The sequence below is a fragment of the Rhinoderma darwinii genome, chromosome 1 (genome assembly GCF_050947455.1).
Source record: "Rhinoderma darwinii isolate aRhiDar2 chromosome 1, aRhiDar2.hap1, whole genome shotgun sequence".
Taxonomy (NCBI): domain Eukaryota; kingdom Metazoa; phylum Chordata; class Amphibia; order Anura; family Rhinodermatidae; genus Rhinoderma; species Rhinoderma darwinii.
This window is the reverse complement of record NC_134687.1, coordinates 559,053,724-559,074,893: the sequence shown is the minus strand read 5'-3', so window position 1 is coordinate 559,074,893 and position 21,170 is coordinate 559,053,724. Positions and strand designations below refer to the sequence as shown.

Below are 21,170 nucleotides of genomic sequence, written 5' to 3'. Positions count from 1 at the left end.
TCTGTACTGTACAGTAATATATTTGTACATTGAGATGAGATCGCCCCTAAGCCATCTGTTTTTCTAAACTGAATAGCCCTAGGTTTGATAACCTTTCCTGGTTATGCAATCTGCCCATTCCCTTAACTACCTTGGTCACCCTTCTTTGCACCATCAGCCATGTCCTTCTTATACACAGGTGGCCAAAATAGTGCACAACATTCGTCTCTTCTGTTCTGATAGTTTGCTACATTGTATAAATGGTGGTAAAATTGATTAACAGGAGCATATCCAGCATTTGTAGAATTCATAAAAACTCTACTTGGCATAATATCTATGAGAACAGGACCCTGAAAGTTTTACTTCTAGCTAGAGACATTGCAGTTGAAAACCTGTTTTCTTGGATTTGATATGGCGTTAATAATAAAGGAATCTACTGTATAAGCACTGTTAATCTATTCCGATCAGCGGTCCCACTGATCTCCTAATAAAGCATATGGACAGGGGTGGTCTTCATGAGATGACCCTTTTAATAGAACTTCTTGTTTTATGATCTTGGTTGTTTTTTTTGTGTGCAAAATTCCATATTACATGACTTACTTGATCATTAGGCTCTTCATATCTTTATCTTCTCCTTCCCGCAAATCAAACTTGCTAGTTAATGAGAGAGATATTTCTGTTTTCGCCATTTGACTAAGGGCGTTCTCTTTGTTGGGATCACTGGAGTCAACTGCTCCCTCACCTGCCATGAATAGTAATACCATTAGCTTTACACTTTCTCTTTGCTAGGTTAAAATTATTATTATTATTTAAGTAATATTCACTTCAGGTCCACCATTCTTTTCTTCACACATGCTTATGGGGAGACCTAAAACTGTATACCGATGTAGCCAAGTTTATCTTGACTGATAACTTGCTGCAGCGTGTTATCGCACAACAAAAGCCATTGAAAAAGTCAAGTTAAAGTTTCTTGCCATGGTGTATTTAATGCGTTAAGTCAAAATAAAGATGGCTACATCTGTACATACAGTCTTATTAAAAAAAATGGAGCACCCTTTGTCAAATTTGCAGAATAAAAATGGTATATAGAAGTTTGAAAAATTAACAGAAAATGTAATTTGGTATCTAAAATGACATGTATATCATTACAGGGAAAAAAGGAAGGTAGGATCCAGCGAAGTGTAGTAGTAAAAGGAAAACTTAATTTCCTACTTTATTGAAAAAGAAACATCAAATGACGAACATTGGAGAAGGAACGCACTACAAGGTGGTCTAGATGGCAAAATGAGAGAGCCTACGCGTTTCGAACACGATCTGTGTTCTTATTCATGTCTAATTCTAGTGTGAATTCACTAGAATTAGCCATGAATAAGAACACAGATCGTGTTCGAAACGCGTAGGCTCTCTTTTTGCCATCTAGACCACCTTGTAGTGCATGCCTTCTCCAATGTTCGTCATTTGATGTTTCTTTTTCAATAAAGTAGGAAATTACGTTTTCCTTTTACTACTACACTTCGCTAGATCCTACCTTCCTTTTTTCCATGATGTCTGCCGTGTGCCGTCGCGGAGATCCGGGCAAAACCAGAACACGGAACGCAAAGCTGGTGAGCTGGAGGTTTCCTCCTTCCCCTCCTTTCCTCAAAGTTTATACATATCATTACAGCTCAGGATTGTGAAGTGCTGGTTACTAGTTAGTCATGTTATGAAGGGTAGGTATGTGACAGGTTTCTTTTAATCTTTTACTGCATATAGAGAGGTCATCACATGCAAAGTGTGTGCATAATGGTTCACCGAAATTGTAAACGAAGGATAGACAAAGCAAATATGAAGTAATTATATACATGGGGAAGAGAGGGGTTAGCATTTTTCATATTTTTTTCTTATACACTTGTTAAAATGTCTGCAGTTATCTTTTTAGGCCATTATTTTGTGAAGAAGCCACCTTATACCGACATCATGGAAATTCTTGTTTTAAATTATTTCAAAAATAACAAATTTAGCACATTTTTTGAAAAATAAAATTTGCCTAAAAAAAAAACTAAAATAAAAAAATATATAACCATTAAACGGATTCCATAGATTTAAAAGGTATGTATATTTATATTACTGTAAGGTTTACTGTGGAAAGCACCCATTTTATTCTGCCTTAATAATAATGCTGTCGTTTAAGAATAGAAGATCTAAGGGAACGCGTTCACACAGGCTACTGTACACAGCGCAGCCTTTATGTAAGTTATATATGTATAGCAAGAGTAAGTGTTCATAAAATACCTCAGTCTGTGACCGTGTTCCCAGTACTTGAAGATTGTACTATAGGTGTTCAATGGAGTTAAAGAGATTTGCTTAAACCTATAGAACCCCTTAAGCTTTATCATGTAAGCCATTGCATGCAACTAAAGTCTTTATTACACAGACCAATGATCGGGCAAACGAGTGTTCAAATGAACGCTGGTTTCCGATCATTGCTTTGTGTAATCAGGGCAATGATCAGCTGGTGACCGAGCAAACGTTCATTCATCGGCTGATCTGCTCCTTTATGCAGAATTAAAAATAATCGTTGTAGGAAGCAAATCTCCCTGTGTAATCAGGAAGACGTGCTGCTGACATGATAGAAATGTATGCGGATGAGCAATCGTAGTAACCAGCGCTCGGCCCTATACATACCCAATGAAAGTAGCAAACGGGTGCCGATCAATGAACTGATCAGCGCTAGTTTACACGGCCCATGTCGGGCTGTTTAATAGTACCGTTAAGGCCCTTTTACACTGGCCAATTATCGGGCAAACGAGCGTTCATAGAACACTCGTTACCGATAATTGCCGTGTGTAAACACTCGTTTATCGGCTGATTGTATCGTTTTAACCCCTTAATGACCAGCCTATTTTAGACCTTAATGACCAAGCCATTTTTTTATGTTTTTCCATCGTCTCATTCAAAGAACTATAGCCTTTTCATTTTTGCGTCGACATAGCTGTATAAGGTCTTGTTTTTTGCGGGACAAGTTGTAAATTTTAACAGCAGCATTTTGGGCTACATAGAATTTATTGATTAACTTTTGTTAACTTTTTTTTTGGGGGGGTATAGAAAAAAAACAGCAATTTCGCCACACTTTTTTGTGTCCTAAATTTACGCCGTTTACCGTGTGGTATAAATAACACAATACCTTTATACAGTGGGTTGTTGCGATTGCAACGATACCAAATTTGTATAGTTTTTGTATGTTTTAATACTTTTACACAGTGAAGAGACTTTTTTTTTCAAAATTATTTGTTTTTGTGTCTCCATATTTGAAGAGCCATAACTTTTTTATTTTTTCGCCGATGCAATTGTAGGAGGGCTTTTTTTTTTGAGGGATGACTTGTGGTTTTTATTGGTACCATTTTGGAGTAGATGCGACTTTTTGATCACTTTTTATCACATTTTTTTTTAAGGCTGGATTCAAAGAAAACATCAATTTCTGCATGTTTTTTTATTTTAATTTTTACAACGTTTACCGTGCGGATTAAATGATGTAATAACTTTATAGTCGGGGTCGTTACGGACGCGGCAATACCAAATATGTGTAACTTTTTTACTTTATTTTGTTTGTTAATAATAAAGCAGTTTGTAAGGGGGAAAAGTGGGTTTTTCATGGTTTTTTTTCACTTTTTTTTCACTTTTTATTAAACTTTTTTTTTCACTTTTTTACTAGTCCCACTAGGGGACTTCACTATGCAATTATCCGATCACATTTATAATACACTGCAATATTTCTGTATTGCAGTGTATTACTGCCTGTCCGTGTAAAACGGACAGGCATCTGCTAGGTCATGCCAGAGGCATGATCTAGCAGGCATTCACGACAGGCAGACCTGGGGGCCTTTATTAGGCCCACGGCTGCCATCGGAGACACAGACACTCTTATTGCCGGATGTCAGTGAGATGAGAGGGAGCTCCCTCCCTCTCTCCAAAACCACTCAGATGCGGTGCACGCTATTCAGCACCGCATCTGAAGGGTTAAACGGGTGAGATCGATACTAATATCTATCTCACCCGGTCGAGCAGGGACACCCCCAGCCCTCAGCTACCTCTGGCAGCTGAGAGCAGGGAGATTTGACAGCTCCCTGCTCTGTTTACTTATTCCGATGCAGGCACGTAAAAAGTCTATTGCATCGGAATAAGGCCCGTTAGTGACCGACGTAGAAACACTATGGGCCGGTCACTAACGGGTTAAATGCATAAACTTTTATCATTGTCGGCAGCACATCTCCCTGTATAAACAGGGAGACGTGCTGCCAACACGATAGAACTGTATGGGGTCAAACAATTGGAGTAACAAGCGCTCGTCCCCATACTAGCTACTTGTAAAAGGAGCAAACGAGTGCCGATCAACTAGCTGTCCCGTTGATCGGCGCTCATTTACAAGGCCCACATCAGGCCATGTAATACTACCTTTACTCTGCAAAATACCACAATGCAAATACTATATACAATGAATCCTCTCCAAAAAAACACCTACTTGAGACGACCACCCCTAGACCAGATTTTTTTGTGGCCGATTTTGAATTCCCTTATATATTCAATGTATTTTGGCCATCATCTTTTCTAGAAGACCATTTTTCACTGCAATCTTGGGTGGTTGTCTCAAAGAAGTTTCACTATATCTAAAGTATTGGAATATGAGACAGAGAAGAAAAGCCAGTAATATTCATCCACACTTATCTTGTCCCCTACAGAATGCCGAAGAGGAAATTACTTGACAAAAACAAACCACATTCTCACAAACAATATGTTAAATGTAATAAAATAAGTTTGTTTTACCAAGAAAAGACTCGACGTCAGGCACTGTACCAAGAGCCTCGAGAAGCTCATGCAGAACGTCATTGTGGTCGGGAGAAATCGCATCCTGATGTTCTAAAAGCAGCTGCAAAGGAAAAAGGACAACAAGGTCATAAGCCTTTATTCATATGTAAAATGATGACTGCTCCACGGATCTGAAAATACATCAACATTTAACATTAAGCTTATTGTAGAGATAATTGGGTATATTCTACAAACATGTGAACTCTAGACCAGTGGTCTCCAACCTGTGGCAAAACCACAACTCCCAGCATGCCCTAATGGGCAAAATCGTAATTTTGCAACATAGACCACTGGTCCAGACATTAAATAGTGCCCATACTTTTATAATACAGACCGGTGTTTCAGCCGCTCATCATATTGGCTGGGCAGGGATCCTGTGCTTGCATCCTGGGAACACTGGCACAAGTAGTGCCTATGAATGCAACATTACAAAGTATACTGTGCCTGATAACTTAAAAGAGTCCCTATGTTAACAAGAGGGGTATTTATCAAAATTTTATCGCTTTCACACGTAATAAAGTCTTGGATATGATTTTTCTAATGACATGAAATGTGATAAAATAACGAAAGAATTATTAGTCACCTGATATATTCCCCGCCACTCCAATGGTCTGGTCGCTCTTTGTTAGCTATCCTGCAGTGATGAAGTTCCAACTACCCGCATGTGACTGCTGCATCACCGCGATGGTCGGCTGCAGAGGTCACATGCATAATTGCTGCAGGGAAATCAACAAAAAGCTGGGACCACCGGAGCTACATCGGCGGGTGATTGAACAGGGGAGTAATGTTTTGTTTTTTGTTTTATCAACTTTTCTTCTCTTAGCAAAAATGTTTTAATCCGGGACAACTCCTTTAACTCTTTCCCGCCCCAGCCATTTTTTGGGATTTTCACTTTAGTTTTTTCCTCCCCACCTTCCAAAAGCCATTAATTTTTTATTTTTCCATCAATATTGCCGTATGAGGGCTTGCTTTTTGCAGGACGAGTTGTAGATTTTCACAGCACCATCTATTGTACCATATAATGTAGTGGGAAACTGGGGAAAAAATATTTGTGTGGTGGAATTTGGAAAAAATCTGCGATTCCTCAACCTTTTGGGGGTTTTGTGTTTACGGCTTTCACTGCGCGGTAAAATAGTCATGTTAACTTTATTCTGCGCATCAATACGATTATGGCGATACCGATTTATATATGTTTTTTATGTTTTACAAGGAAAAAACTGGATTGTTAAAAATAAAATTTGAGTTTTGTCGGCACACATACTGAGAGCCATAATTTTTTTTTTCTCCATCGATTGAGCGGTATGAGGAATTACTTTTTGTGGGGCAAGCTGTAGCCATATTGGTACCATTTTGGGGTACATGAGACTTTTTACTCCATTTTTTGTGGCAGATGAAGTGACCAAATAACATGGATTCCGGCGGTTTTAATTTTTTACACCGTGCAGTTAAATAATGTTATATTGTAATAGCCCATACTTTTACTGACATGTCTATACAAGTTATGTTACTTTTTAATTTTTTTTACATTGTGCTTGAGGGAAAATGGGGTTTTCCTTAAAAACAACAACTTTATTTTACTGTTTTTTTTACTTGTCCCTCTAGAGGACTCAGCCCGCGAGCCCGCTCCATACTCTCCCACCCGACATGCACCATATAAATACATTGGATGTCAGGAAGGGGTTAAGGCTAGGATCACACGTAGTTTTCGTGGCAGTTTTTTGTGCCAAAGCCAAGATCGTAATGAAAAAGAAGGAAAAGTATAAAAGACAAGACTGATCCTTCTCTCTTTTGTATTCACTCGTGTGTTTGGTCTAAAAAAAACTGTATCAAAAAGTGCCACAAAAATTTACTTTAATTGGAGACTCACTTGAACACTTCAGTCACATCCCTGTTATGATATTCGGAACCTTTTGTTGGATGTGTACAGTATAGGGGAACACATTGTCCCTCTAAAGGGACAATGATATAAATACGTGACATTCAGTATAACCATCAGTTTCTAATGCATTGTAGGTTTTTGTTTGATACTTTTCCTTGCCTTTCATTAAGAACAAACAAGAACAGATGGGACAAATTACGTGGAACAGAAATATTGTACAAATTTAAAATATCAAACTTTCCACGTCATAATAATTAACAGCAGACATTAGTGCGGGAGGCTAGGTCGGTGTAACATGTTTCAAGCTCGGGCCATTAATAAAACATTGTCAGTCACTGATCTCTAGGACGCATGCAGAAATGCACGTGGGTGTAATTCGCTCCTTTAATACATTTCATTAACATCCTCCTTATGTCACAAAGATTAATAACTAGTCTCCAGAACACCCCTGGTCATTGCCTCAGTTGATTGTAATAAACATTCCTACAACAATTAATTCTGATAACCAGAAAGTATCCACTTTATGTAGTCTACAAATTAGTATACATAAAGTTAAAGGAACACTCCAGGCAGAATTGAGGTGATGCCTAGGACCTGCGGGGGTGGTACTTGACACAGAAATTGTCTCTTTGCCGTTCTTTGCATCCCTGTGTCATGCACCAGCCCTCAAACTGCTCTAGGCACAATAGTGTTTTGCCTAGAGTGTTTCTTTAAGTTTATTTTAACTAGTTGCCGACACAGGACGAGAATGCTCGTCCTGAGCGGCGGGTACTTTGCGCATTAGGATGAGCATTCTCGTCCTGCTTGACAGCAGTGTCTACGCGTGAGCGGGACAACGGCTGTGATACACAGCCACGGCCCCGCTCTAACGGCGGACAGAAGAGAAACCTCTTCTCTCCGCCATTAAACTCTTGTATGTTACGATCAAATCTGATCGTGGCATTCAAATTAAAAAAGAGGGGGGACAGAAAATCCCTGTGACGCGATCAAAGCCCATAACTTGTATGGCCAGACAGCCCAGGGTCCATCAAAGGACCCCAGGGCTCTCTGACCAAGTTTCCTGTTAGGGCATAATCACACACACGGGCTTGCTAGCAAAAGAAATGCAGTGGTATGTATGTATGTATGTATGTATGTATGTATGTATGTATGTATGTATATATATATATATATATATATATATATATATATATATATATATATATATATATATATATATATATATACACACATACATACAGCTATGAGGGTCATCATACTGTGTGGGGGCAGCTATGAGGGGCATTATACTATGAGAGGAGCTGATATGGGGGAATTATACTGTGGGGTGGATCTGATATGGGGGCATTATACTGTGTGGGGGCGGCTATGGGGAGCATTATACTGTGTGGGGGCGGCTATGGGGAGCATTATACTGTGTGTGTGGGGGCAGCTATGGGAGGCATTATATGGTGTGGGGGCAGCTATGGGGAGCGCATATATATATATATATATGCGCTCCCCATAGCTGCCCCCACACCATATAATGCCTCCCATAGCTGCCCCCACACACACAGTATAATGCTCCCCATAGCCGCCCCCACACAGTATAATGCTCCCATATCAGATCCCCCCACAGTATAATGCCCCCATATCAGCTCCTCCCATAGTATAATGCCCCTCATAGCTGCCCCCACACAGTATGATGACCCTCATAGCTGCCCCCACAGTATAATGCCCCCCATAGCTTCCCCCACAGTATAATGCCCCCATAGCTTTCCCTACGCAGTATAATGCCCCCCATAGCTTCCCCTACAGAGTATAATGCCCCCATAGCTTCCCACACACACAGTATAATGCCCCCCATAGCTGCCCCCACACAGCATAATGCTCCCCATAGCTGCCCCCACAGTATAATGCCCCCTCCCTCCCATACACAGTATAACGCCCCCATATGTATGGACCAAATAGAAAAATAATAACATACATACTTACCTATCCCCGTTCCCATGATGGGTGGAGGATCCTTTGCCTCCTCTGCACTGTGCTCAGTGTGCCGTGAGCGGTTCGGCAAAGGCAGGCGTGATGTAGTGACGTCATTTGCCTGTCTGAACCGAGTCACTCACATCGCACAAACCGGAGGAGGAGAAGGATCCTCCACCCGGCGGGGGAACAGGGATTGGTAAGTATGTATGTTATTATTTTTCTATTAGGTCCGTACATATGGGGGCACTATACTGTGTATGGGAGGAAGATGGGGGCGTTATACTGTGTATGAAAGGGAGGGGGGGCATTATAGCTACGCCACTAATAACACCTCCTTCCTAAGTCTTCTAGATGTGGGCGGAGCTAACTAGTGGGTGGGTGGAGCTCTATGTGGGCTGGGCTCTGTGGGTTTCGGACACCACGTCCTTCTTGGTTATATAATAGATGCTAGTACATTACAGTTAAAAAATCAAAATGAAAAATCCCTTTATGGGATTAAAAAAAAAAAAAGTTAAATCAATGTAAAAAAAAAAAAATAGGAAAAGCACACAGAAATACACTTTTTTTTCAATAAATAAAGTTTCTAAAATATAAGTCCCAAAACATGAAGAACAAATGTATAACATTATTTATGATGATCGGTGTATGGTGTAAAAAAAATAAAAATATTAAAACTGCAGCAGAACTGCTTTTTTTCTGCATTTTCGCCAATATAAAAATTTATATAAAATGAAACGATAATGTATTTGTACCAAAAAATGGTACCTACATAAAGTACAACAAAGTCTCATACAGCTACGTCGTACAAAAATTAAAAAAAAGTTATGAGCGTCGGGATGCAAAGAGGGAAATATAAAAAAAATTGTGTCCTCAAGGCCAAAATTGGCTGTGTCCCTAAGGGGTTAAAGTTATTAGCAATGGTCTCATTCCATGGGAATTTTTTTTAACAAGCAATCATTATATAAAAATGGACCAGTGTTTGCATTTTGCGTTGTTAAGATTCCCAATATCTGTTAGCCAGTAGTGCATACAGTGACCAGTCCTGTGACAAACCAGTCTTTGGGGGATGTAATATTCTTAATTTTCAAGTTGTGAATCATTCTCCCATGCCATCTATAAAAGGGGGAGGTGTTATGTTTTAAAGCCCAGGCATCCGGTAAATCTCCCTGATTGTGGGGGATAGTCAGTATGTCCTCTTCCAGAGACATAATCAAATTAGTTTGCATGTCAACACAATGACCAAATTTGTCTCTGTGGGGCTCCCATCACACCTGGGTGCTAATAAAGTTAATGCTTTGGAAGCCAGACAGCCAGACTCCAGTACCCACATGTCTACAGAAATGGCTGTATGGGACAAAGGAAATATAATCCTTCAAAGCCCCCTTGTCATAATTTATCTTGTATATAACCCAGCTAGGTGTATATGATCCAGGAACTCAGACGCTCTTGGGTCTTAAGCGCATGGATTCTCGGCCATGAGAAACTCCAGAACTGAATGTTGGTTAAAATGATTAATATTTCATAGTCATGTTTGGTATGCCAAGGTTGGTAAATATATGCCCGGGAACATGTCAGACATAGTATCTCGCTAGGATATTCATATAAGGAGTTATGACCGATTAGATTTGTGTCCGTCAATTTTCCCTGTTTTGCATGTAATTAGCCATCCTCCTCTCACCTGACCAGGGGGAGGAGTGAGGGGTCTTGTTTGAACCCTTTATAATGTCATACCAAGAAATACACAGTGTCAGACCACAGGAGATGCGACCACATTGCAGTTCTGCCCACCTTCAAGCGGTTCTCCTCAGCAGGATCTCTAACAGATCAAATACGTATGATGTCTTTTATTCTTTGCTTTATTCCCTTTTATTTTGTAACTGTTTTGCTTATATGTGTGTCGTTTTTATTAGATCATTTCTGTAACCTTTTTTGTAAGCACTGTACTTTCGTATATTAAACCTTAAAATTAATAAGTTTGTTCCTTGCTGCTCTAAACCTACCCACAACCTCGAAGAGGAAAAGCATAACCTGTTGAATGCTATTTAGATTCAGTGTGTGCCTGTGTGAACGTGTGCGTTACCAGGAGGAGGCTCTTGTCGGCCTAATACGGCAAGTGGTGGCAGTGTTTTGGATGTGTGAACTGGTTTTGGAGTGCGCTTAACTCATGGTTAGCATGTTGCGATAGGCGCGTGTAAGAGAGTGGACAAGCAGAGTTCCCCTTTACAGAAGCATCCAAGTCACGTGTGCCGGGAGTGGTGTTCGTGACAAGTCCCAATACATCATAACGCAGTGAGTGCACACTCCCGATTAGCTACTGGTGCATACAATAATCAGTGAGACATACATAGACCAGTCTTTGTTTAGTGATTGGTCCTTATGGGAATCGGGAACTGGTGGTTCCTAGTAGCTATTAGCTGGGGGTGAATACAATAGCTAGTCACATAGCAGAAAGCACATGACGTCTTTCTCCCTCTCCATCACCATAATACTACGGTACTTGCTGTGAAAAAAGGTCTGAAATTGAATAATACTGTATGGAAAGACTACATTGAATAAGGTTTATTTGAATACACACAATTTTGTTAATAAATGGACACGTTCTGCATCCAGACTGCTGCATAGTACCTGTAATATCCAGCCTGCTGCATAGTATCTGTAATATCCAGCCTGCTGCATAGTATCAGTACAGCTGTGTTGTCTTTACAATGATAGGAAGCTAAAACGCTCTCGGGGCTCCACATAGTTTGTTCCTTTTTGTAGTTATAGTACAGCTAGTAACATGTCTAAATTGCAAATTTTTAATCTTTTCGCTTCCTTGCTGGTCTCTGTAAAGCACATTTCCATAAATCAGCTGTCCTTATGATGCCCCTCTCCCCTTTGCGATCATGCTGTTTTACTGAAACACTGAGTGAAAAGCTGCAGCTGCATCCCACTCCTCCCCATCTTATACAAATATGGTGTAAAGGATCTGCCAGGCACAACTTCTGTGTATACGCCCATGGGTAATCAGTCTGCACCTGGTTCTATGTCTCTGAGACTGACTCCATCTTCCACCACTCAGGATGGCAGGCTTAGGAGTGGGAGAGCCTATCGCAGCCTGGCCAGACGGAGCTAGCTCCCGTCCTCTGTCTATTTATACCTGCCTTTCCTGTTCCTCCTTTGCTTGTGATTCTTCTCGTGTGGTTTCCTGGCCTTGCTGCAGCTTCTAGCTATTTGACCTCGCTTCATACTGACCCTGGCTTGCTGACTACTCTCCTGCTCTGCGTTTGGTACCTCGTACACTCCAGGTTTGACTTGGCTCGTTTACCTCTCTTGTTGCTCACGGTGTTGCCGTGGGCAACTGCCCCATTTCCCTTGCTTGTGTCCCCTTGTCTATCGTGCACCTACTGAGCGTAGGGACCGTCGCCCAGTTGTACCCCGTCACCTAGGGCGGGTCGTTGCAAGTAGGCAGGGACTGAGTGGTGGGTAGATTAGGGCTCACTGTCTGTTTCCCTACCCCCCTGTCATTACATATGGTTATGCAAATTGAAGTAGTAGCAGGTGTCGCTAATATCTGCAAATGATCAAATTTTCAAGCACTTAGCTCCAATCTGTGGCATGTGGAGGGGTATAAAACCACATTGAAAGCAAAGTTTTTTTAGCCACACAAAACCTAAAAAAATCGGATCAAGTGGTGTGGGATGATTGTGCGATGCCTCCTGTTCCTGAGAGGGACAGAATCCTTGAACTCAAAGACCTTGGTTTATCACTCTGGCAGATCGCTACGCGCCCACGCAGAGATTTCAGCACTGTTCAATTTTGCATGTCCGGGAGGTTGGGAGAATAACAACGAAATGGAATGACAGCAGGAGGTGCGCAGAGGCGAATCTGGGCACAGACGGATCATCTGATTGGAAGAATTGCGCGCAGTGATCCATTCTGTACTGCAAGTGAAATTGAGCGTGACATCCCAAGCCTAGGGCAGCAACCAGTGTTGACACAAACAATCAGAAGGCATCTGAACGACATTGGGCTATGAGCCAGGCGTCCAACTACAGGTGTTTCATTGACTACACACCACCACTCTCAAAGGCTATCATGGTGCACAGCAAGACGGCAATGGAGGCTGGAATGGAGGCCCATCTTCTTCAACGAGGAGTCCCGCTTTTATCTCAGATGCAATGATAGTTGGAGATTGGTCTGGAGACTACGTGGGCAACCCCAAGAAGAGGCTTTAAAAAGGGAACATCACACCGCTGCTACGCCCGGGATTATGGTGTGGGGTGGCATAATGTACTGTTGCCGGACCCCTCTAGTCTTCATTTCAGGTACACTGACAACTCGGTGATACATTAATTTGATCATGGAACCAGTGGTACGACCATTTCTCCGAAGTGCCCCAGAAGCCGTTTTTCAACAGGTCAACGCTAGGCCGCACGTTGCTCATGCTACGGTGAGCAGGCTGCGTGGCCAAAACGGGCTACCATGGCCTGTAGTGTCTCCAGACTTGTCTCCGATGGAGCACATCTGGGACGTCATTGGTCGGCAATTGCAAAGGGAGCTTCCTGCAGCCAATTCCTCAGACAACCACTAATAACCTCATTGATAGCATGTCAAGGCATGTAAGTGCGTGTATTTCTGCACGTGGCACTCATATTCGATGCTGAATAAATAAAAAATGTTTGGAATATTTTGTTTCCATTGCTTTATCATTTGCCTATCATTAACATGTCTATCGATCCTGTGATTTCCAAAACTTTTCCTTCTTGGTGTTGCAATTTTAATGTTGAGGAGTGTAATGACTATTGTAACAAAAGGTGTGCTTAACCCCTTAGTGACCAGCCCATTTTAGGCCCTAATGACCAAGCTATTTTATTCGTTTTTCTATAGTCGCATTCAAAGAGCTATAACTTTTTTATTTTTTCGTCTACATAGCTGTATGAGGAAGCTGTATGACCCCTTGAGAAAGCCACAGGCGAAACGCGCGTCGGGGCGCTCTTCTATACCGCTGGGTCACACTCAATCTCCCATATATGGGTAAGTGCATCTATCGGACTTAAACTTGGCTTTATGCCGTTTTTCCAAGGCACCAATCACTTTTGAGCATATTGTCCCTCTTTGCACAGCTTACATTTCAAATTACTCCTATTTGATGCACCCTGTGTTGGAGCTACATTGAGCTACATTAACTGTGCATACCATTAGTGTATTATATATATATATACTGCTATCAATGTATACATATGTGATCCGTACAAGGATTTATTTTAGATTCTCTGTCTATGTCATTTAGTGTATTTTATGTTATCAATAAAGATGTTTAATTCTTTCATATGTTGATATGTATGGACTCTTTTTTTCTCTTGTTTATCATAGCTGTATGAGGACTTGTTTTTTGCGGGATTAGTTGTACTTTTTAATAGCACCATTTTTGGGTACATATAATTTTTATATTAACTTTTATTAACCTTTTTGGGGGGGGGATTATCAAAAAAACCTGAAATTCCGCCATTGTTCTATGCGTTTTTAAATTGACGCCGTTCACTGTGTGGCGTAAATAACATGTTACCTTTATTCTATGGGTCGGTGCGATTACGGCGATACCACATATGTAGAGTTTTTTTTATGTTTTACGACTTTTGCACAATATAAACACTTTTGAACTAAAATTATTTGTTTTTGCATCATCGCTTTGCAAGAGCCGTAATTTTTTTATTTTTCCATCAATGTAGTGATTTTTTGGGCTTGTTTTCTGCGGGACGAGACTTAGTTTTGATTGGTACTGTTTTGGGGTGCATGGGACATATTGATTCATTTTTATTATGACTTTTTTGGGGGGCAATGGAAAAAAATTGCAATTTTGCCATTGTTTTTTGCGTTTTTTTTTTACGGTGTTCACCTTGCGGTTTAAATTACATATTAACTTTATTAATGGAGTCATTTCGGTCGCGGTGATACCACATATGTGTACTTTTTTTTTTTTTTTACACTTTTACTAAATAAAACCACTTTTTATGGAAAAAAATGGTTTTATTTTTTTACTGTAATTTTTATTAATAATCTTTATTTCACTTTGATTACTTATTTTATTAGTCCAACTAGGGGACTTTACTGTGCGATCATCCGATCGCTGCTATAATGCTTTGGTATACTTCGTATACCAGAGCATTATTGCCTGTCAGTGTAAATCTGATAGGCAATCTGTTAGGACGTGCCTCCGGCGCGTCCTAACAGGCATATGTCCAGGGCAGACCTGGGGGCTTTTATCAAGCCCCCGGCTGCCATGACACCCCATCGGAGACCCGCGATTGCATTCGCGGGCCACCGATGGGTGACAGAGGGAGCTCTCTCCCTCTGTAAACAAAGTTAAATGCCGCGGTCGCTATTGACGGCGGCATTTAACGGGTTAAATGGCCGCGATCGAAGTAAACTTCGATCGCGGGCGTTGGAGCAGGAGCACAGCTGTCATCAGACAGCAGAGCCCCGGCTCCTGGCTGCACGGGAGACCCGTGCAGGACTTAGGCTAGGCGAACGTAAAAAGGCGTCAGCCTAGCCTAAGGCCCCTTAGTGACCGAGGTAAAAAGGCGTATTGGTGGTCACTAAGGGGTTAAATAAACAGGACACTCGGACAAGTGTCCAGTAGATTAATTCAGGCTTTGAACACCAGTGGAAAAAAAAAACAAACTGTAAAAATGAAATTTCTGCATTTTCCATCATCTTAACTTGTGATCATAAAATTGTCTCATGAGGATGGTCTTTTCCAACATGTTCACTAAGACATACATATAGTATACATTATATTAGATTATTGCTATGACATACATACCGAATGGGTATTGATGATTTCTTCTATTGAAATGTATATAACAGGCTTGCTTAGCGTGATCAAATCTGAAAATTCATCAATATTGAATTTCTCCTCGGGTTCAGGTACTTCACACGCAGCTTGAAAGAATTTTCTACACAGAAAGAAGAAATCATAGATTTGTTTTCTGTATGCTGTGACATTTCTTATTGTGTAACCAATAGCAACCCAAGTAATTCAATAACTGATACTGGTGAAACTGTTTGGGGAAACTCACAAAAACATAGTAGCAAAGAAAGTGGAGGTGTTGCCTATAGCAGCCAAACAGATTCTAGAGGCCCTGAGAAAGCTAAATGCAGCAATCTGATTGGTAGATGTACTGACTTCCTGGTGAGCTGCATATGGAAGGCAGGGAGAAGAAGCCTGAGCCAATGATGAGACAGGAGGTGGGTTTCAGACTACCACAGACTCCCTGTAGGCACTGTAGCTGAACTGTAGTCACAGATTACAGCTGTGCCGTAATGGAGCAGAGCCAAAAAGCAGCCAAGCAGCATGCACTTAGAAAATTATATAACAGGCAATCAATACCTATAAGTACTGACCTACATATACCTTTTTAAGCTCAAGATTGGATATTCACTTTAATGCTTGTAATTAAATAAAATTAATAACCTGAACTTCTGGTACGTTTGAGATAAGTAGCCATTCATAGAAGACAAATGAGTATTTTCTCCATCGAAGAGTTTATTGGAAGCTGCATGTTGAAGGACTTTAGCTACAGAACCCAAGTTCCTCCTCTGGTCTGAATGAATCTGTCCTCCTGCGGTCATGTCAATGATGTCAAACCCATCTGGAGCTACAATAGCAGGATTCATGTACCGGTAATATAGAAGGTTTCCAACAATCTAGAAAGAAGGGACAAACACATATGCAACTGCTATGAATACATAGGATGTGTCCATGGACAGAGAGCAAAGGGTTAGTGTTATAAACGAACGCTAGCGTTAAATGGCAAATTTTACAGCGTATTGGTACATTCACACAAATGCATTCATTGCCACAATAAAATGGGCACATTCACTTTTCAATTATATGTATTGATTGATGACATCTCGTTACGAAACATGCGATTCTTAGGCATGCCCTGTTGTATGCGGGTTTTAAATAAAACATTTAAAAAGTTGAAAACAAAATGCAATATTTATATTGTGTAACAGTCTGGCCATTGCACTTCTGTATGATGCGCCATTTAAAAGCCATCAACTATAACACTAATTGGAACAGTAACATCTGAAGGTTGAAGAAGGTAAAAGACTCCGCAGGGACAAAAAAAAAAGGATTACAAACAATGCAATCAAAATATTCCAAACATATTAAACATATTCCACAGCGTGGTACAGGAATTTCACAGTGGAGTTTATAATCCAAATTCCTAGAAGGATCTGCTAAATTTTTGTGAAGACCGATTACAGGTCGTTTTAAAATTGTTAGAAAAACAAAGCCCTTAACCTAGGAAACAGTCCATGTCAAGGCTTTCCCATTGGAGGTTACCATACATACACAAGATCAAGAACATATTGTGTACTAGGTGTGGCCAAGTATATCCTAAAGCCACAAATCAGACCTGATAACTGGATCTTTATCTCATTTTCTGGGTGCACACCATGATTAAATGTGCTACACACTCCTATACTAGGTCATGTACAGTAAGGTTCCTCAGGGGCACACACGAAAGGAAGCAACTCTAGCAAGAATTAAAAGTGTTTGCCACGCTCTCGGAATGACAGCAGCTACTTTTACTGCCCACGTCATATTTCTGTCCTTGCAAAGATCCTTTAGATAAAGACTTTGCTCTATTAATAATTACAAATCAACACTCATTTTATGATCAATATAAGAGTGCATAGTTATCAGCAGTAAAATCACCAACCTTTAATAATTCATCTTCTGTGGCATCAGGAAATTTTTCATGCAGCGAGTTTTTCAGAACTTTTGCCACGTATCGCATCCCATAACTTCAGGAAAAGTTAAATAAGAGGGAGAGTTTCTATTAACAGGACTCGCTGAAATGTGTACTGTGAAAAGGATTGGCACGTAAACTAGAAAACCATCAGTACATTGCTAAGCGGGTTACTCAGTCGAATAAAAAAAAGCTTCTTTTACATAAGGCATAGATATAACGGACGCGAGTATACAGCAAAAAATTAAGGGAGAGCTTCTCCTAAATACCAACTAGTACACAGTACAGTACACTCGACATGCACTCAGAATATATAACAGTAAAAGGCTATGTAAATCTTTGAAAGGCAATTTTTTTTTTAATAAACACGTCAGTCAGTGTGATTAGTGCAACTTTCTAAATAGTTTTCTATTAAAAAACATTTTTACTTTTTGAGATATAGCTGCTCTGTACTCTGTATATACAACAGATGTATCATTTGCTATGACCTGAAACCGGCAGTCCTGCGGACCCGACGGGTTTAGTGTCAGCGAGTCGTGCGATTCTCCACATGTAATCTATCACATCTAAGTTATGAACCTAGATGTGATGGATAACAGGTGGATCCTACGTGACTTGCGGTCACTGAACCAGTCAGTCCCACGGACCTAATGGGAGCAGGATTTTGTGAAAGATACAGCTTCTGTATATAGAGAATACAGAGCAGCTGTATCTAAAGCAAAAATAATTTTTACTGAAAACTATTTAGAAAGTTACACTGACTGACCTGTTTATTTTAAAAAAATGGCTTTCAAAGGTTTACATAGCCTTTAAAGAAGCCTTGCGGTTATATTTCTGAATGCATGTCGAGAGTACTGCACAGTATGTAGGATTGGGTCAATAATGGTGTCTATTCCAACTATAGATTCACCAGGCCTTATTCACAGGAACGGGATAATCGGCTGTATGACGGCCGTTCTTTTAACGGCCGCCATGCGGCTGAATTAAAATGAATGTACTTCTATGGGGCTATTCACACGGCCAATTTTTAACGGACCGTTTGAACGGCCTGTGAAAAAACAGGACATGTCCTATATTTGCCGATTTTCACGAATCCCTCAATAGACTTAAGCCTAAAGGGATCTGTGAAATCGGATCCCGCATGGGTGCAAATCGGCTGTGAAAAACAGAAGTTTTTCACGGCTGATTTGACACCCGTTCGTGTGAATAAAACACCTATTATGTGGGTAATGTATTTTTACATAGAATTTGTGGTCTATAAACCAAGGGCAGGTGAATTAGGTTTCCATTTAGCTGTAAAAAGTCGGGCTTCAGAATTCCCCAGCGATTAGGGGGGAAATAGTAAAACAAGTCGGCCATACAAATGAATGATCAACCATGTAATACATGTATGAGCCAGGTCTGCCAGAGCAGCATTTCCCCCAATGGTGTCTATATGCCTTAATAGACCACATGGAAAGGTGTTGTCCAGATGAGACAATCCCTTTATAGAGCATCTGACCATTCCTCTAACTCTAAATATTATTTCACGTGTTCGAACACCAGGTTTGCTCTACAAAGCAGTTCTAATTATTGGAAAACGAGGCAGGAGGCTGCAACGATTTCCAACCATTTTGGAGGCTACGGAAAAGGATCTTTGGTCCCGGATTACTCAACCATTAAACAAGTATACTTTCCTGCTGTCTTCCCCACACCTCCCCCTCTCTACATAAAAGGTTAATCTTGTGTATGTTCCTTACATCATTTCCTGCTGCCATCTGTGTCTACAGAGATTAGAATACAACAGGAATGCACTCCTACACAAAGGTACCAATAATGCCAATTGGCAGCATACGCACATCCTAGGAAGTAGAAATGCAAAGTCCTCCCCTTCGGGTATGCATTTATTTCAATGGAGGGCACATGTATGTCATGTAATAGTCAGATAAAATAGATCTTTTCACGGTTCATGTGCATACATTATAGCGACAACCCAAATATGACATTTTGGGTTGGATTCTAGTATTAATTGATATACAAAGCATATGTTTCCGAGATGACACACCGGGAAGGTTAACATGACAGTAAACTGATGACACAGACGCGTCAATGCATAGTTTATTAGCTGTAAACTGAGTAAAGCTGAGACAGCTCAGTACGTTACAAGTGAGGACAAATAGGACTACAACTATTTAAAGCTCGGAGTGAACGTATGCTTATCATTAGTAGTTTGGTAGTATTATGGGAGGTATAACTGAAGGAAGAAACCTGATCAAAGCTGAACAGGATGAGGTGACTTCGAGATTACACTGGCTACAAGTGCAAAAATAAGTGTAGATGAAACTTAACGGGAATGTATCATCCATATAATTTTTCTCTAATTATAATCAGATATAATCGAATATGTTTTTATTTTTTGATTGTATATTTTTTTATTCTATTTTCTGTAAATGATTAGGGGGCAGCCATCTTGCCTGAGCTGCTGTTAATAGAATTTAAACATATTCTTTACAGCAGTGGCATGCACCATAGGAAACAATAGTCTGAAGCGGTCTCATTGACTTCTACCGGAGGGTTTTCTAGGCATGTTTGGGACCAGTGCAGAAGTCAATGTGCAAGGAGGGGACGAGGGGAGCGGTGTCTGTCACTTATCAATGATGGAACCTGCATTATCTATACATAGGTGGTACCTGTCATTGTACTAAACAAGCACTTTTTATATTTTGTGTCTCCTTTTTTCCCCATAGATTGTAAACTCTTGCGAGCAGGCCCCTCACTCTTTTTGTTTGAATTGTTAATTCGTTTTGTCACTATGTAGTGTCTGATACAGTCTGTACATGTTCCCTCTGAATTGTAAAGTGCTGCGGAATATGTTGGTGCTATTATTATTATTGTAATCCTGCCTGTGATAATAATGAGAGGAATGTTCAGTGATCTCTACAGAACAGGAAGGGTCAGTCTATTGTGAGGCTCAGTGGCCAGAGTGAAAACTGCAAGATTTTAGGATGTTTTTTTTTATTTTTTAAATAGATGACATAGAAAATGAAAAAATCATCTCTTAAAAAATAAAAAATATGTTGTACATAGAAGAGAAAAAAAAAATCAGGTCATTTTCTGATGACACATTCCTTTTAATAAAGCATTTGATTTGCAAAAGGAAAAATATTCCATTCAATGGAAAATCTAAATGTACAACTTTGGTCCACAATCTTCAAGATGCTGAATAATCAAACCAAACATTTCCTAGTCTACTGGATTTCTGAACTTAAATGCAGTTGGAACAGATTTACAGGGAGGCCTAGTCTGTCTCTACAAGCAACAAGTGTGTAACTTACACGTAGCTCTTGAGTCAATGGTTTGGGATTACTGATGTAGGGTATTTGCTAGGACCAAAATAGTGACAACGCAAATCCCAAGCTTTCCTGAGTAACCTCATTGGGAGTTTGGATCATTTCACCTATATTACTGCAGCTTAAGAAGACACCAAGTTAGACTACTCACGGAATGAGATCCAGGGATGAGAAAATAGACTGTAGAACTTTGTCTGTCACGGTGCGTAAACTTTGTATTGAAGACTCCAGTTTATTGACAACTTCAGGGTGTGATAACGCCTGCTCAGTGGTAACATCGTAAGGAAGCTTGCTGGAAAAAATAACGGCACCATTATCATTTGGACATTATGGTGAATGTTGGCCCTTTTTTTTTTTTTTATTTGTTCATTGAATCTGGGGTTAAGTTCCACTGTAATGTGGTGGTCCACTAGTATATAGCCCTCAAAATAA

The 21,170-nt window shown here is 40.3% G+C and overlaps 1 protein-coding gene across 2 annotated transcripts in view; it reads right to left on the bottom strand.

Moving 5' to 3' along the window:
* The window catches only part of IQGAP2 (IQ motif containing GTPase activating protein 2), a 282,889-nt gene that overhangs the window by 17,617 nt on the left and 244,102 nt on the right, over positions 1-21,170 (bottom strand). For both annotated transcript variants that reach the window (XM_075838503.1, XM_075838511.1), the window contains 6 exons: positions 20,890-21,030; positions 17,380-17,464; positions 16,122-16,354; positions 15,471-15,603; positions 4,780-4,882; positions 580-721 (listed from right to left, as the gene is read on the bottom strand). In XM_075838503.1, coding sequence (XP_075694618.1) covers positions 580-721; positions 4,780-4,882; positions 15,471-15,603; positions 16,122-16,354; positions 17,380-17,464; positions 20,890-21,030 — 837 coding nt within the window. The remainder of the gene's footprint in view (positions 1-579; positions 722-4,779; positions 4,883-15,470; positions 15,604-16,121; positions 16,355-17,379; positions 17,465-20,889; positions 21,031-21,170) is intronic.